General features: G+C 35.0%; 3 protein-coding genes across 5 annotated transcripts; 2 read left to right on the top strand and 1 right to left on the bottom strand.

Moving 5' to 3' along the window:
- The first annotated feature begins 939 nt into the window (after positions 1–939).
- Positions 940–14,876, top strand: LPAT2 (lysophosphatidyl acyltransferase 2). Of its 2 annotated transcripts, XM_088824473.1 has the most exons (12): positions 940–1,078; positions 10,982–11,134; positions 11,454–11,576; positions 11,906–11,945; positions 12,044–12,117; positions 12,493–12,552; positions 13,183–13,260; positions 13,404–13,562; positions 13,673–13,798; positions 14,124–14,216; positions 14,310–14,393; positions 14,478–14,876. In XM_088824473.1, the coding sequence occupies exons 2-12, from the start codon at positions 11,054–11,056 to the stop codon at positions 14,706–14,708; spliced, it is 1,149 nt and encodes a 382-aa protein (XP_088680599.1). In that variant the 5' UTR covers positions 940–1,078; positions 10,982–11,053; the 3' UTR covers positions 14,709–14,876. The 2 variants fall into 2 exon arrangements, with proteins under 2 accessions (XP_088680599.1, XP_088680598.1); XM_088824472.1 differs by lacking the exon at positions 940–1,078 and having other exon boundaries at positions 10,708–11,134.
- On the bottom strand, positions 1,344–6,785 carry LOC148767777 (putative glycosyltransferase At5g20260). Of its 2 annotated transcripts, XM_088824470.1 has the most exons (15): positions 6,566–6,785; positions 5,497–6,015; positions 5,293–5,386; positions 4,623–4,809; positions 4,263–4,518; positions 3,705–3,920; positions 3,525–3,611; positions 3,315–3,449; positions 3,083–3,196; positions 2,595–2,842; positions 2,431–2,511; positions 2,101–2,332; positions 1,909–2,007; positions 1,638–1,823; positions 1,344–1,524 (listed from the first exon to the last, which is right to left on the bottom strand). In XM_088824470.1, exons 2-15 carry the CDS (start codon positions 5,878–5,880, stop codon positions 1,426–1,428), a joined length of 2,418 nt encoding a protein of 805 aa, XP_088680596.1. In that variant the 5' UTR covers positions 5,881–6,015; positions 6,566–6,785; the 3' UTR covers positions 1,344–1,425. The 2 variants fall into 2 exon arrangements, with proteins under 2 accessions (XP_088680596.1, XP_088680597.1); XM_088824471.1 differs by lacking the exon at positions 6,566–6,785 and having other exon boundaries at positions 4,623–4,813; positions 5,497–5,638.
- Positions 14,877–15,406: 530 nt separating the features above from the next.
- Positions 15,407–17,969, top strand: LOC105955193 (small nuclear ribonucleoprotein SmD3b). The gene is made up of 5 exons (XM_012978895.2): positions 15,407–15,805; positions 17,162–17,214; positions 17,298–17,364; positions 17,462–17,518; positions 17,630–17,969. The coding sequence occupies exons 1-5, from the start codon at positions 15,647–15,649 to the stop codon at positions 17,693–17,695; spliced, it is 402 nt and encodes a 133-aa protein (XP_012834349.1). The 5' UTR covers positions 15,407–15,646; the 3' UTR covers positions 17,696–17,969.
- Positions 17,970–18,456: the final 487 nt, after the last annotated feature.

Consider the following 18,456-nt stretch of genomic DNA (forward strand, 5'->3'; position numbering starts at 1 on the left):
GAAAAAATTATTTCCGATATGTTCTGTCCGATTTTGACCATGTAGCCAATGATCCAAATTTCTAGTTCACTGTATATTTAAAGTAAGAAATTAATTGCATATTTTAAAATTAACTCGGGCTTATTTTTTCATTAATAATGTTGAGATTGAAAGATCGGGCTTATTTGGGCTTACTAATTTGGATCTATGTAGCTTGAACATACTAACGTGAGCTCGTTTGGGCGGCCCAGCCCATCAAATAACTAATCACGCTAAAGATATATATATATTGTTCTTGTACCCTCTTGTGCCAAATATTTGTTATATTCTTAGTTAGGATAAATTGCACTCAACCCCTGTAAAATTCCTGAATTTTCACTTTGCCCCCAAAAGACAAATTTGTTGGTGTGTTTTGTTAATTGGTGAAGCTATTTAATTGACTTGGGAAGAAAATATTGCTTACCCATCAACAACTATTTGGTAGGAAAACTATGCCCGAGGACAGTGTGTACTCTTACAGTGTCAAATTCAACATAATCTTCTAAATTTCGTAAAATATTCTCTAATGTGTACTCGTTTAGTGCAAAAATGCAATTTTGATGCACCACAATCTAATATTTGCAAGCCAAGAGATACATCTTATGATCATCTTATTTCAAAATGTGGAGCTCGAATGAGGTAAAACGGGTACAAACTGAAGAATATTCCACATAATACTAAATTTGATGCAAGGGTAAACGTGTTAGAAGATTCATACTTGAGGGGAGTGATTGTAATTTTCCAAATATAATAAGTTTTTTCCTAATTTGACCCTACTTCAGGGGTGACCGTAATTTACTGTTATTTACATTTGTAGTTATTTATAGAGTTAAATTAAATGATATTAATTCTTTAACACCTTATTAATAGAAGTCGCTGTTTTAAAAACGTTTATACCAGCTCTAAAATTTTAAACCACACTCTCTCTCTCTAAAATCTCTCTCTAGAATCTCTTCGACTACAAAATCATTTAATTAATCAATTAAATGCAGCTGCAGCTGCAATACTACCATGCTCTGATAACCAGAAATTAATTGTCTCCATAAATTTACATATATACGTACAGTTTTACAGTCATCATCTGCTCATGAATTGGAATTTTTGATATTGTTTGTTTCTGCACATTTTCCCAGATTTTTTATTACCCTATTTAATTTATTGCTGCAGTTCCCTCTTATTTCTTCCGCTCCACTCTCCTTGAAGTAGGCAATTTTCTAACAAACACCTGAATTTTCTGGAATATATACGTAGTAAGAATTCTTCGTATACAAAACAAAACAACGAATCTTCGAGACACCTATTGCTTCTCAAGCAGCAAAAAATCACCTCCTATGGTATATATAAAATGCCATAAAAAATAGTAAATAAATTATATATATTAAAAAAAAAAAAAAAATCATCCGTTCACTATGGAGTTATCAAACATTCTCGAGGCAAACCGAAGTCTTTCTTCTTCGGTACAGACTCTCTTCTCCACGGATCATTGTGCAGCTTGTAATGTAAAACCTGGTCAAGTAACATCAAAAATCGATGTCAGGTTTCTACTATAATTTTTCATAATTAGCATTCTCGTACGGTTGTACGTATATATTATGTACGTCAGAGGAGCACAAAATTACCTGTACTAGCGTTGCGAAGGCATCGTCGCCATCAAGTTCTGAGAATCTTTCAGCCCAACTTTCGACGAGACCAATTGTTCTGTTTTGTCTCTCAGCTTCTAGAAGGATGGAGTCTCGATACAAGAATCTCTGCCAGATCTTTTTCACGTTTGCCAGTTTCAGTTCTACTTCAGTCTCGTTTATACTCTGGCAGCAATAAAATAAAATAAATAAATAAATTGCCATAAGTCGAGATTTCACTAGTAATATAAAGCAGTAAGTAAGTACGTACCCTCAGAATACGTATCAAATTCGGAATCTCATCCTCACGAATCCGAACAGCAAAGCTGTCATAGTTTAGAACATTCTCATACGGCAGGTATATTCCATCCTAAAACCGTGAAGAATAGAATTTATTGATATAGTCGTTCGATTTGATCTTATGATGTATTGATCTCATAATTTAAACGGCTTAATACGAAACCTGAATAACCACAGGAATGCAGCCCTGTAGTATACTATCCTCCATTCGACCGCTCCACCCATCTCCAGGCATGACCCCGCAAAAGGTAGAATTTGCTATTTCTTCGGGATAATCATATGCACGGACAGGTGTCACAACCACGTCGTCTGCATGCTGTTTCCCTAGCTTTCCTTTCTTGTTAGGGGTTGATGCAAACTCCTTAGCCACTTTCTGCCTTATTCCCATGCTATACCTGTAAATAGGTATAAGTTATAACCATCGACCAATCAAAATACAAGTCTCAAATATTTGCACCCTTTATCAAATTGTTGAGAGGAAAGTTTTACTTACGTAGCTTCAGGCCTTCCAAGTTCGAAAGCTGGTCCTAAATTTCCGTTGAAATAGAACAATGTCTTCCTTTCTTCACGAGGCCTGCATGTCATTCATTTTGTCAACCAAAAAAAAATATTTATAATAGGAAATGAGACGGCTTTATAGATGAGAAGATTGTGAACCTAGCCCAGAGTTTGGAATCTAGAGGACGTTCGTCTGGTTTTTTCCATGCAGAAATTACGAGATCTTTGTCTGGGTCAAAACATGGGTGGTTTCCTCTTCTGTCTGAAGAAATAGAGTCCCAATTATCAGCCCAATAAGCTGTTGTCGAATGATTGTGCTTCGAATTTGTGTTGCCCCAGTGGACTAGCATCATACTGTTCCATATCTCCTTTGGAGCATAGCATGCTCCTTCATCCCATGTAAATGACTGGCTTCAGATACACTGAAATTTTCATTAGTTTTCATAATGCAAATATGCGTGTGTGTGTGTGTGTGTGTGTGTGTGAGAGAGAGAGAGAGAGAGAGAGAGAGAGAGAGAGAGAGAGAGAGAGAGAGAGAGAGAGAGAGAGAGAGAGAGAGAGAGAGAGAGAGAGAGAGAGAGAGAGAGAGAGAGAGAGAGAGAGGGGAACAGTATTTGGAATTCTACGTAGGTAGTAACATTATATACCCATATGTGATCTTTTCCAGATGATTGATTCCAGTAAGGATATTCCACCATAATATGCTCGTATGTCTTCTTATAGAAATCCAGAGTAAATGAACTCCTCAATCCTCTGTGATCCTGAATTATCGAATACCATCTATATATATGAGATATGAGCATATCTATTGTATCTAGCAAAAGAAATAATCACCCACACAAAATGTTGAATACGTCGAGATACAGATGGCTTATTTACCTGCATGCTCAAGTGAGGAGCATCATCAGCACGAGTGATAATGCAAGAATCGAGCACAGGAACAAAGAAATAGTCTGCTTCATCTCCATTTAATGTCCTGTATGGGCTTGCTAATATACTTTCATAGATTGCCATCTGTGGAGGAAGAACAGTTTCAGTCGATTCTATGTGCTTACAAATTTATATAATAAAAGGATGGGGTGTTAATACCTGTGCACCGTATAGTTGCTCAGTCCATATTGTACCATTTCTGTGATCGTATATTCTGTTTACGCACTCGAACTTGAAATGTCGTCCCTATAATTATTTTAAAGAAAAACAGAGAAAAAAAATGATTGTTTATACAACAAATAGAGAGGGAAAACTAATGCTGCTCGGAAGATTAGTTACCTCAAGGAGAAGACTGTTGAAATCAGGGGGCAAATCATAAACATATATAAGAGGTCTTTTCTTCTGAACCACGGCATCGAGACTGACAAGATTTCCTGTGTCTCTTTTAGAATCTGGAACACTAATGTGTGCTGGTCTGAGCCACTTGGGCCACTCTGTAATGGACGATAAAACCGAAGGAATACTACAATCTACTCCGTACCAGCCATTTTCACACTGCATATACATCATTAAATTTCACATTACATGCATGAAATTGTGTAAGAAGTTTTCCCAGTTCTACGAAAAGGGACACATCGTAACAAATGAAGTGCTTCTATGAGTGGAAAAAAAATGGATATTATATGCAAAATCCAAACACAAAAAACCCATTTTTCTGTTTTAACAATTCACGTGTTTCTTGTAGATTACTGAAAAATGAAAATCCTTCCGCTTGGTGAAAACGAATTATCAACTTCTCAAGAACTAAAGGGTGTGTTTCACTTCTTGATTTCTATCAAGCTTTCAAGTATAAGTGAAATTGGTAATCATTGAAACGTAAGTGCAGTTGTATTGTACCTGACAGAAACCGCCACGACAATATCCATGGCCAGAGCACTGATTAATACAAACACTCGACACGGTCGTCTCACAGAATCGGCCAAAAAGGCCATCATACTTGCAATCACAGTCCTCTTTGAAAGTGACATTTGAGGCATATGCTTCAGCGGGGTCGACATTACACCATCCTTCTTTACTACTGTTCGTAGTGAAAATATCCTGATCAGCTATTGCCCAATCAGTGAAACGTGGAGCGCCAGGTTCAGAAGGTGGGCTAAAATATTTGCAAGACAGTTAAAAGTGTTATAAACGGTTTATAAAGTGTTGAAGGGGATAATATAATATAAGTGTGTTTTTCAAGAATATATGTGAGCTTACTTTATTACAAATCCACATGACTCAGCAGCAGGGCGATTTGGATATTTTGTCCCTTCTCCACAAAAGCACATAGCTCTTGAGGTATCGCAATAAGCAGAACAAATAGAGACAACCCAGTGTCCGTATGGTTCTGTGTCTGATCCAGGATGGTTGCAGTTCAACTGCAGTCTTTCTGAACATGCTTCCCCTGTCTCCAAACATAAGAAATGGCAGATAGAGTGAATCGGAAATACCTTTGACGTATCATTTCAAAGACGTTTTTTTTTGTGCAAAAACCATAATTTAAATGACCAGAAGATTTTCTCGACACAATACACTAGCTAGGCATTGTCATCATGGAAAGAACAGAACAAATATTCGGGCAGATTCAGTGAAGGTACTCAACATGTGATGTGATGACAGTTGGAATTAATGCTGCAGAAATATTTACAATCCTGGCATGCAGATGGAGGAAACGATACTTCAGATGCTACATAAACAGCTGGCAATTTCGTCCTAGTTAAAACATGTATTATAAAATTTACATTCACAATAACGTTCAAGGTCATTCTGATGGCAATTCGTCTTTCATTTTAATGTGTCTTTATAAATATGAAACATGCACATAAACGAATAAAACAAGCACAAAAACAGGTGACTATAAAAATAAAATAGGGTCAAGAAGACACACCACTAAATCCGTGAAAGCAGCGGCATTGACCCAAATCACGATTACAAATGCCTTGACCACTACATTCATTTTCGCAGCTCTCCCCTCCAATTTTCTGGTACATAAAAAGTGGAATTTAAAAACAAACGTCCAATTGTTCCCAAGTGCAAAATCAGGTTAACCACAAAAAGGACGTCGGTATTAGATTGCTATACAGTTCGTTACCTCAACAATTTGAACAGCCGAAAAGTTCGAGTCACAGCCAGATAACCACCGCCCAATCTCCGCCTTCCATGGAGCACCACGGTAAGTCACAGCATTATGCAAATCTGCTGTATAACGAACATTTAAATCAACTACCCGATGAACATTTTCTTTAGCATTGTCTTTTGTTCCTTCATTTGAACCCGTTCTTGGAAAATATTTTTCACCGCCTTCTGTGGATCCGTTAACTGTGATACAAGAACTCTCCGCTTGCCTAAGGCTAAAATAGTCCATAGAAGGAATTACGGGATATAAAAACAAATGAACCACCGAAATCAATGCTAAAATGGAGGCAATAGTTGCAGCAAGGGACCATGAGCACTTCCATTTCTGGAGAGAGAACATGATCCCCAAAAAAATTCTCGAGAATTCAATTGGAATCAGTTTAATATAACAATATTTCCCTCTCACTCGGATAATTCTTGACAGACCATTAAGAAACTAAACCTTCCAATCTTTTCTTGCAGAGATCCAACGTTCCTACAAAAGTTCAACATGTTTAAAAATCACAATCCTATCAAATTTTGAAATTCAGCATGAACAATGAAATAGCTTGAGAAAAAATCGAAAACCCATAGACGCATTAAGGGAAAACCCTCACGAAAATCGTGTGGTTTTTGCACCTCAATATATCAGAATAAATATACAGTCACAACATCCAATTTGCTACCAATAACATTCACGAGACAACAATGAACCTTCACAAAGTCAACATGGAAAAATTATTCCGGGAAAAAAAAAAATCAACTGTACTTTTTTTATTGGTCATTTCAAGTTTTCGGTTTTCGGGCAACAAAAACACATATATCACCTACCTTCAAACCCCACCTCAGCTATAACAGCAAAAAAATCAACAAAATTTAATCGAAACAAAAACGAGTCACATTACCCTGATCCGCAATAACTGTAAATTTAAGGACGAATAGTAAAAAAAAAAAACAGTACGGCCGACAAAAACACACACAGAAGAACAAAATCAAGAGCAAATTTCGGGATTTTCGTGCCAGATTGATAGTGAGAGAAAGCTTACCAACTGATCGCGGAGCGAATTCTCTCCCAAACCAGATTCCAGATGGAAATTTACCTAAAATGCAATCAGGAAAAAAACAAAAAAGGGGAAAATCCTGAATTCACTGTATGTGTGTGTGAATGTGTGTGTATTCTTCTATCTTATAGAAGCCGCCAAGGTTTTTGGGGTGGAAACGTTTGAACAGAAGATCAACGAACGAACAGTTGTAAATTTGACTATTATCGAGTGCATTTATTGCAATTAATTAAGAAATTAAATTACATGAAATTAAGAATAGTATAAATGAATTTTGTACCAACTTAACATATATAGGAAAAAGGATAAAGGGGTTTTTAAGTTGCCAAATAAACTCTATTTAATTAAAGAAGAAAGAGAAAAAAGTTTTGACAGGGTTTCCATAGTTATAAAATAGATACTCTGAATTTTCACATTTTACCAATTACTTTTTCTTTTTCTTTTTTTTGGTAAATTACGATCCCGAGGTATCAAATTACGAACAAAAATCTTTTTTTTTGGTAATTACATCATCTTTCAACTATGAATCTTTTTAAACGTCCATTCTTATGATGTCAAATTCAATCTATTTTTTTAGGTTTCGTGGCATGTTCTCTTGTTTGTACTCGTTTTTGTGCGGAAATCCAGTTTTTGATGCACCACAGTCTGATATTTACAAGTCAGTAGACACGTCTTATGATCATCTTATTTCAAAACGCGGAGTTCAAATGTGATAAAACTAATAGAGAATATTCGCATAATCTAGAAGGTTCCACTAAGGCGGTGTTTGCAAATGATTATTTAAAAGCAGAAGTTAGTGATTGTGATTTAAGTTAGTTTTAAGTGCTTATTTCTAAAAGTTGGGGGTGTTTGTAAATATTTCGGAAAATGAACTAAAATTGAAAAAGCAGGGTTAGGGGTGCTTTTAGAAAAATAGCTTAAAGCAGATTATTTTAAGAGAAGCAAAAGCAAAAGTTGATTTTGCAAACACCTAAAAACAGATTATAAGCAAAAAAAAAAACCGCATAATCACTTTCAAAAAGCATTTGCAAACACCACCTAAATTTAACACCGAAAGAATAGACGTTTGTAAGAAGATTAATAATCGAAGGAATTGTTATAATTACACAACCATGATGGATTATCGTAATTTAACCTTACCTCGTGGGTGGATGTACCTTTTTTTATATAGCATTTTACCAATCACTTCACAGTGATTAAAAAAAACTAAATAAAATTCAATTATGGATTGATTTTTTTTATTATTATTAAAGATAAACAAATTAAATCATACTATTTATATGTTCAAAATTCAAATATAATAAGCTAATTTAAGATCAGGCGTTGACCCTGAAATCATGGTCAAAATAGCAGAGAACTTTGAAAATTGGATTTGGATCTGATCTATGGGTATACATATTTTTATTTTTATTTAATTAATAACGAGTTAGGTAGAAATATTCCAGCTTGGAAAATGAATCAAGGGAGAATCAATCATGAACATTGGCGTCACGGAATTACATAGTAATATAAATATTTCATTTTGGACTTGTTAATTGTATAAATAATTATCCCCACTTGTTTTAATGCAATTAAATTGAATTAAATAGATATATTTAAATACGAATATGTGAATGTTTCAATTATTAGAAACACACAAGCTTTTCTCAAGGACCTTATAATAATTAATTTGTGATAAATGTTTCAATGAAAGTTTCAACTCTCTTTGAGTTGACATAATCTATGTATTTAATTAATAATTGAGATGATGAGAAATAATTAATTTGTGATAAATGTTTCAATGAAAGTTTCAACTCTTTTTGAGTTGACATAATCTATATATTTAATTAATAATTGAGATGATGAGGTACACTACTAGTGACTAGCAACATAAATAGTTTGGCAACAATTGAACCAAAAACTTTCAAATTAAGATAATTATTATAATCTTTTAATATTGCCATTTGTTTTAAGCGAAACAATTATTTTCCAAAAAAATCAGAAATCGAAAAAAAAAAATCATAATGGCACATTTTTTGATTGCAATTGGCGAATTTTTTTTATATTTTTTTTAGCTGCGTGAACCAAAAAATACATAATAATGTTCATATTATAATTGTTCTCATAAAAAATGGATATTTCGAAGTGTCAGATTAGATCGGAAATCATAAACCTAATATATATTCAAATTTCGTCGTGAGTTAAACTTGTAATGTTCAAAAAATAAATTTGAAACTTGTTTCCAAGTTGTTCTAGGAGCACAATATAAACTCTAAATTATAATTATCTTCTAGATAGTAGTTAGAATATATTTCTCTATAAAACCACTCTTAACCGTATCTTTAAATTAAAGCATATCATCAATTTGGAGATGGAGTGCTATATATAGGAGTAAATTTTTTATTTGTAAATTAATCAAGTAAATTATGCACACACAAAAATTCAAAAATTCATATGTGTGCGTTCAAAATTGAAATAGTTGGCGTTTGATAAATTTTGTGCAACCATTTTTTTTATCAATGTTGTTCTTCACCTAGTGCTTCTACATCGGTAGATAAACAACATGATATACACTATGCATGGTTTGCAGAATTGACAATATACTTGGAAAGATCAAATAATTTTTCGACATTGATATATGCTCAAAACAAGCAACATGAACCGATCCACTATGCTCCTCATTTCTGTTTCAAATTATGTTTTCAGATGACCATGGAACCCCATTTCTTGTTCATACATACGCTTCTCGAATTACATTATGCTTAACAAGTAAATTTCTGAAAAGATGTTTAGCCATGTACAAGAAATGTTCCGGACCTCCATACCTATCAAATACACCTAAAAAAACAAACATTTAGACATATCTCTACTTTGGTCAAGAAAGGTCCGGGACCTCCATACCCATCAAATACACTTGAAAAAGCAAACATCTAGACATGTCTCTACTTTGGTCCGGACCTCCATGGCTGATTTGGAAAACTAAACGAGAATATTTCTGGTAAATAAAAATCCCAACGTGGTTATCAACTTGTATATGCTCTTCGTGTTTTGGATTGTGTTGAATGTGCGCAATAAGAATTGTTTTTGAAAATTTCAATTATATCCAAATTTGAACAAACAATTATAAGTTAATGCAACTTTCAAGAAAATGAAAAATGGCCGATTCCAAAATAGTAATTGACTTTTGAGTTCCAATATTTTAAGAATGGAAATTGGAACCCATTTTTAACTTCCAAAGAAAAAAATATTTCCAATCCGTTCCGTCTGATTTTTTACCTGTAAGTATAGTGAATGATCCAAATTTCTAGTTCATTGTAAATTTAAAGTAATGAATTAATAATGTACTAATGTGTCATTGCATATTTAAAACCTGAGATTTAAAGATCGGGCTTATTTGGGCTTACTAATTTGGATTGAACATTCTAACGTGAGTTTTGTTTGGGCGGGCCCAGCCCATCAAATAACTAATGACGTTAAAGATGTATATATTGTTCTTGTACCTTCTTGGGCCAAATATTTGTTGTATTTTTATTTAGGATAAATTGCACTTAACCCCTGTAAAATTCCTGAATTTGCACTTTCCCCCCAAAAAGGACAAATGTGTTGGTGTGGTTTTGTTAATTGGTGAAGCTATTTAACTGACTTGGGAAAATATTGGTTACCCATCAATAACTATTTGGTAGGAAAATTATGCTCGAATACCCTTACAGTGTCAAATATTACAGAATCTTCTGATTCCGTATAATATTTTGTAGTTCGTACTCGTTTTGTGCAAAAATATAACCACAATCTAATGTTTACAAGCCAAGAAACACATCTTATGACTATCTTATTTCAAAATGTGGCGCTCGAATGGAGTAAAATGGATACAAACATGAGAATATTCTACATAATACTAAATTTGACAACGTAAAGGTGAGCGTGTTAGAAGATTCATAGTTGAGGGGAGTGATTATAATTTTCTAAACATAAGAATTTTTTTCGTAATTTGACATTAGCTTAAGAGTGGCTGTAATTTACCCATACAGTTGTATTTTTAAATTTTTTTTATAGAGTTAAATTAAATGTTTTAATTCTTTAACACCTTACAAACCAAAATCATTTAATTAATAGAAGTCGCTGTTTTAAAAACGTTTTATACCAGCTCTAAAATTTTAAAACTCTCTCTCTCTCTCTAAAATCTCTCTCTAGAATCTCTTCGCCTACAAAATCATTTAATTAATAAATTAAATGGAGCTGCAGCTGCAATACTACCATGCTCTGATAACCAGAAATTAATTGTCTCCATAAATTTTATATATACGTACACATATACGTACAGTTTTATAGTCATCATCTGCTCATGAATTGGAATTTTTGATATTGTTTGTTTATGCACATTTCCCCAGATTTTTTATTACCCTATTTAATTTATTGCTGCAGTTCCCTCTTATTTCTTCCGCTCCACTCTCCTTGAAGCAGCAATTTTCTAACAAACACCTGAATTTACTCGCTATGGCGATTGCGGCGGCGTTAGTGGTTGTGCCGTTGGGCGTTCTCTTCTTCTTCTCCGGCCTCGTCATTAATTTTGTTCAGGTTTTTTGCTTTTTTTTTACAGCATATGGATGAAATTTATTGTGTGTGTGTGTGTGTGTGTGTGTGTGTGTGTGTGTGTGTGTGTGTGTGTGTGTGTGTGTGTGTGTGTGTGTGTGTGTGACTGTGTGTGGTGGTGGGTGGGAGGGGTTGATTGGTTATGGAGATTTGATTTAATTTCTTCAGTTGATTATGAGCTGAACTAGGTGTTGTTTAGTGCTTAGCTGCTGTTTATTGGTTTATGCCTTTTGGTTTTTTGTTAATTCAGGTACAAATGGTTTTTGCATTTCTACATTAATTTTTGTTTTTAATGAAATTGCAGGCAATATGTTGTGTGCTAATAAGACCGCTTTCGAAGAACACTTACAGAAGGATAAACAGGGTGTTGGTCGAAATTTTGTGGCTGGAGTTCGTGTGGCTCATCGATTGGTGGGCTGGCATTAAGGTGAATGATTGAAGTATATTATAATGTAATTAAAGAAATTAGCACACAATACAATGCAATATAAGATGTTTGTGTGCATTGCACTTCACTCCGTAAATTTCTATCTTTGTTGGCTTATGTATTTAACTATAGTGTGGGCAATGCTTAGAATTTACAGCTTTCTATAGTTTTAGGGTAACGGTGATCTTGATTAAAACCTGTCAAAGAAGGGATTGAGTTACAACTCACCATCATATTGTTATTTGTTACATCTTCGTAAATAATGTGTGTGTGAGCGCGTGTGTGTGCTGAATCATTTGTTTCATACTGAACTAGCAATTTGATTGCAGGTTGAGTTATACACTGATTCTGAAACCTTTAAACTGATGGGTAAGGCCAAAAGTTTTGTTTGTTAAATATTTTGTTTTCGTGAAACTTCTGATATTGCTTGAGTTGTTTATATTTGGTTATGCTGGTTATTTTTCCAGGTAAAGAACATGCACTTGTTATATGTAATCATAAAAGTGATATCGATTGGCTTGTTGGATGGGTTCTGGCTCAGGTTCGATTTTCTACTTGATAACGTCCATCCTTATTAGTTATTACATGTCACTATTTCAACACCGAGAAAAGATTATATCTGTTATGATTAAGCAGGAGCACCAACGTGTCTTGTTTCTTCGATTCTCGTAAGTAAATGAACATCAAACATTATTTTGAATTGGAATATCTGTATTAGATATTAGTGACATGCTAGATGAACACACTATGTTTTACATTTCTTGTGGGATTGAGTTAGGCATGTAGACGAATGCATAAACAGGTTAGTGGCAGTTGCACAAGCGATGCCCGCGTCAAACATAAGTTGCACTTACCCTTTCTTTTAGGTTACTCTTTGAAGTGTCTATTAACTGATTTCTTGATCTACTAATTACAGCGTTCAGGTTGCCTCGGTAGTTCATTCGCTGTTATGAAGAAATCGATGAAGGTCCTTCCTGTAAGTAGCAAACATTAACTTGTTATAGTATTATAGCTGAAGCCTTCACTTTTGTCTCGGATCCATCTTCCTTTTCATGGTTACGTGATGCATATTTCAAGTTTTGGTAACTTAAGTGATTTAAATTGTATTTCAATGTGCTGAGCAGTTGTGTATACAATGTAGAGAATTTGTCTTCTGCAAGTCAATTTGTATGCTTAATCTAATATTAGTTCTTTATCTATCTTCTGTTTGACCACTGACCACTAGCCTGGCAATGTTATAACTTATAATTGTGATATCGTTCAAAAAAACAAACAAGTGAAACTAATGCTTTGAATTGTCGACACTAATAGTAAGTGGGGTTTTATGTTAATGAAGTCTTGTTTACTGACGGCTCTCACTTTGGAACATATTATTCTTTTAAGGGTTTTTTTTTTGGCCCCCATCCTTCCTATTCCCGACTATCCTTTCTGTCTTTTATTTGATTGTTTAAGTAAATCTCGATTTACTTAAAAAATTTGACCCATCAAGGACTATTATGTTTACCTAGCTATCTGTACTGTTCTATAGTAGTTCCCTATTATGCTCGTAGTTAGCATGCAGTAAGATATAAGTCAACAAGTGAACTATTGTTATCAATTTGTGAAGGTGATAGGATGGGCCATGTGGTTTTCCGAGCATCTCTTTCTTGAAAGAAGCTGGGCAACTGATGAAAGCACCTTAAAGGTATTCAGTTGCTAGTTACTATCAAACTTCTCTTATTTTATTCTGCTTAGCATATATTATAATCTTTCTTTTGCTTTTGTCCGCGTCTTAGTTAGCTGTCCTAATTTGAATGCTAATGCTAACGTGGGTAAAATCTATTGCAGTCAGGACTTCAACGGCTGAAGGATTTCCCTCAACCATTTTGGCTAGCTCTTTTTGTTGAGGGCACTCGCTTCACACATGCAAAACTTTTAGCTGCTCAAGAATACGCATCCTCAGTCGGGCTACCTGTTCCTAGGAACGTTTTGATTCCTCGTACTAAGGTTCCAATTTGACTTTCTCTTCTTGTGCTGCAATAAATTTGTTTGTCAAGATCATGATATGTTATTCTACCCAATGTTCGCTTATAAAATAAAATTGCAAAAAATTTCAGGGTTTCGTTGCTGCAGTAAGTCATATGCGCTCGTTTGTTCCGGTCATCTATGATATAACTGTTGCTATTCCCAAAACTTCTCCTCAACCGACCATGCTAAGACTCTTTAAGGGGCAATCTTCTGTGGTAAGTAAGCCTGCAACATTTTACATTTTCATCGAGAACTTGGTATTAGTGTCAAAATTGTGGCGAATTATATGCAAAATTGAAGGTCTAATTTTTACGTTTCCCCGTACATTTTAAGTACATACTAGTTAGGGACAAGCATATATTTGTAGCTTATATAGCAGGCAATACACTTCATCTTTTCCGATGGGCTGCAATGAAAGTTATCAAATGGAAGAAATGCAGAGTGGAAATTTTTCTCCCTAGATATTGATATGATTATTTAATTCCATGGAATAACATAATCTTGACACACATAACAAATGCTGATAATTTGATTCTATAGGTGCATGTCCACCTTAAGCGACACTTAATGAAAGATCTGCCGGATACTGATAGTGCTGTCGCTCAGTGGTGCAAGGATGCGTTTGTTGCCAAGGTACAACAATCGTATATTCCGATCTTCAACAGAAAGAAAATCACTAACTAGTAATTATCTCATGTAATGATTGTGGTACGATTGCATATCCAGGATAAGTTATTGGACAAGCATATAGCGGATAATTCCTTTGACGAGCAACTGCAAGACACTGGTCGACCCGTAAAGTCCCTTGTGGTAAATTCACATCAAGAAGTTCTTGTGTTTGTTTAGATTGCCTATCGAACAAAATTTATGAATCTGCTGATGTTGCAATAACAGGTTGTCTGTTCGTTGGCGATTTTGCTTATCTTGGGGGCATTGAAAGTCATCCAGCGCTTCTCGCTTCTCTCTACGTGGACAGGTGTCACAATCTCAGCCGTTGCTTTGGGAGTCATCACCGTTCTTATGCAGATCTTGATTCAGTTCTCACAGTCGGAGCGGTCAACTCCTCCCAAGGTGGGGCCTACTACGCCTAGGAATGGAGTAGAGTCCTCGGTTACTACTAGATAAGATAAAACCGAAAAGAAAAAAATCTGAAGTTTTCGTTATGGAGTTTTTAGCAGTTGATGCTTGCCTTTTGAAAATCAATCATCATATTTCGAGTTACATATATATATGCCTTGTCCAAAGTGTAGAACAAGGAAAAAAAGAAAAAAATAAATAAATATGTTGCATAAATTGTTTGAAGCCCTAATTTAGCTTGCATGGTAGATGATTTGAAACATAATGTTATGAATTACATACATATATTTAAAAACAAAATATATATAAACTTACTCTTAAGTACTAATTGGTTGATTAAGATCCACTTCTCATATGATTAATTTATTTTTTCTTCGATTTATCAATACCAACCTATGTTGCACGGAAACGGAAACGGACGATACATGGAAACGTGGAAACGACACGTTCGAAAAATAGGGATACGGGAACTTGGACAAACATGTAAATATTAAAAGTATAGGGATAAAATGTTTTAACTTTTGGAAAATTGCAAAATGACCCATAATGTGTCTGACAGGTGTTATCGACTTATCGAGTTTCCGACACAAGTTGCAAAATTACCAACTACCTCAATTTTGAATGCACACAAATATTTCGTTGTACCAAATTTGAAAATTCACAAACTAAAGGGGTATTTCAACAATTAAGATAAATTCAAAATGGAACTTCGGGTATATTAAACGCACCCCACCCCGCCCATCTTCTTTTCTTTCTCTGTTACCCGTCTGCCCTAATCTCTGCGAAACTGAAGTGTGAAGAAAATCAGAAAAACCCCAATCTCAAAAAACCCTCCTCTCCCTCTCTCTCTCTCTCTCTCTCTCTCTCTCTCTCTCTCTCTCTCTCTCTCTCTCTCTCTCCGGTTCTTTTCGATTTATTTGTTCAAGTACATAGATATATATACGTAGGTTCGTAGATTGTAAGTATCTGTGAGAAAATATACGATAATGAGTCGGAGCTTAGGAATTCCGGTGAAGCTTCTGCACGAGGCTTCAGGGCACATCGTGACGGTGGAGCTGAAGAGCGGCGAAGTGTACCGGGGAAGCATGATTGAGTGCGAGGATAACTGGAATTGTCAGCTCGAAAATATCACTTACACTGCTAAGGTTATCTTAATTACTGAATTAATTTTGGTGTAATTCTCCCACATTAACTGTGATTATTTACTGAATTAGGCGTCCTCTTTTTTTCTTTGTGAGCTAGCTTGTAGTTGTTTTAATTTTGGCTGCCATGATTTGTTAAACCCTAGATAATTGTGCTGGTAGAAGATGTAAATTGGAGGTAATTTGGTGTGAGATGATTTTGTAATTGATTTGTTTGGTAGTTGATGCAATTGTAGTTCGATACGTTCCGTAAACCCTAGGTGAATTTTGAGCCCTAGAGAAAGTGTAAAAATTTTAACCTGTTCCTTTTCTAATGTCTGATTATTTGTTGGGAGATTTTCATTTTATTGTGTTTACTTATTAAGACGTACTCTGAGGATACATGTTACCTTCGAATTGAATTAGTTTTTGTTTGTCTCGTCTTTTCTTCTTCCTCGTGTATACATTGCATATGCGTAAATTTAACTGGAGGGTTCGGTTGGTCCTCTACTTATGGTATCTATATCTGAACTCTGGGTGGATCTTAACTTTAAACAGTAGAAAAGATTATTAAGAGGTCACGCATATTTACTTAGCTTACCTCCCGGGATTGTAACATTACTCAGTAGGAGATAATTTTGAATTGTTTAGGCTTCTTTTTAAATCTTACTTATCCTTTGCACGAGAAAATGAATGCACATCTTTTGGTTGGAATACCTGCTGAAAATCTTAATTCTATAAAGCTCTCTCACTTTGCTGCAATGTTTTTTGGGATTTCTAGCTGTCTTTTTGAATATGCCCTTGTTTAATTATGTTTATTACCATTCGTTGCCACTTCGCTAGTAATAATATAAACAGTGAAGGCAGTGGCGGAGCAGGATAGGGCCAAGAGGGGGCCTTGACCCCCCACATTTCTTAAATTTCTATTAGTTTATATAGAAATATGAAAAATTTCGTGTATAATAGCATTAACGCCCCCCCCCCCCCCCCCCCCCCCCCCCCCCCGGACTGTAAATCCTGGCTCCGCTAGTGAGTGGAGGAATATTTGCACTAATTCTTCTTGGCCTTTAAAGCAGTTGTAGTTTGTAACTTTTGCACATTCTCTTCCGTTCAAGATACATAAAAGACATTGCAATATAAACTTATGATTTTGATGACAATAAGAGTTAATAGTCAAAGTATATGCAAACAGTAAACGCCGGTGGTTAATTCTTTTTGACAGTGGAGGGGGTTCTTCGGAGCCTTTATTCAAGATAATGAGTATATAAATATCAGTAAACTCGATGCACCGAATTATACCTTCCTGGAGTATTCCTATCCTGCTTGCATTTTTGCTTTCATACATACTTCGAATTGCTAATCTGGTCAACTATATTACAGGATGGGAAGCTCTCACAACTCGAGCATGTTTTTATTAGAGGCAGCAAAGTGAGGTGTGTACTTATTTATTTCTCCTCGTGTTTCCTTGCTATTGCGTTAACTTATTTGGATTCTTACTAACGTACAATTTTACCAGGTTTATGGTGATTCCAGATATGCTTAAAAACGCTCCAATGTTTAAGCGTTTGGAAGCAAGGATCAAGGTACCATTCTCCACTCCATCATATTTATGATTTATCCAATTCGGCTTTTCACCGTATACATTTTTTTTCTCATCTATTTAATTTTCTACGTTCGAAGGGCAAGGGTTCATCACTTGGAGTTGGACGTGGGCGTGCTGTTGCCATGCGAGCTAGAGTAAGTTCTTCTTCCTCATATTCCATGTTCGAGGAATTGAAGATATATAGCTATCATATTTTTTTTATGCATGTAGTGAATTTTTCTGATTATTGAATTCCCTGCTGACAGGCTCAGGCTACTGGCCGTGGAGCTGCACCTGGTGGTAGGGGTGTTGTGCCACCTGTACGGAGATGATTATACGATTATATTACTCTGATCCATTCAACACTCTGTTTCTTTTTTCCCCTGCTTGCAGCAAGAATTTTAGTGTGTGTGATGACAACTTATTTCCAGTTATTACATATATACCTGGGAAGTGACTATTTTTTCTCGAACGGCTGTAACTGCAACTAGTATTAATATTTTGAATAGCTGAAGTATGCAATTTACAAAAAACTATGTACTACCTTATGCAGATTCAGTGGTGTTTTTCATCAGGGCATATTGAAAATCCCAGACCTCTTCAAAACATCTTCATCATTTTACTGCCAAAAGTTGTGTATATTTCATGTTTGCTGGATGAACTATTGCGTGATTAAATTAGAATTATAGTTTCAAAAAAAATAAGTTAGGTATTAACTAAATTTTAATTTTTTTAAAGTTATTTGTGTAGATCAATGGTGCATGATCGCCCAATGTGTTTCATCAGGCGTAACATCTCATAGACATAAATTAGTTAAAACCGAAATACTAAATACATTTCCTTTTGTTGAAAAATGTTGATAGGATTTACAAAATTGATAGGTAGGATTATATCGTTCATATTTTTCTTTGTATTGTGTAAAGTTTATAATTTATTAAGGGTAAATATCACTTAACTCCTCTTGGTTTGAGGTTTGTGCACATGACCCTCTTTTACTTTCAATATAAGTACATGACCCCCATAGTTTGAACTTTATACACATGACCCTCTTGTATTTTTAATATTAACACATAATCTCCTATGATATTTAACT

Source organism: Erythranthe guttata, chromosome 10 (assembly GCF_056151865.1).
Source record: "Erythranthe guttata isolate IM_541 chromosome 10, IM_541, whole genome shotgun sequence".
In the NCBI taxonomy this organism is placed as follows: Eukaryota; Viridiplantae; Streptophyta; class Magnoliopsida; order Lamiales; family Phrymaceae; genus Erythranthe; species Erythranthe guttata.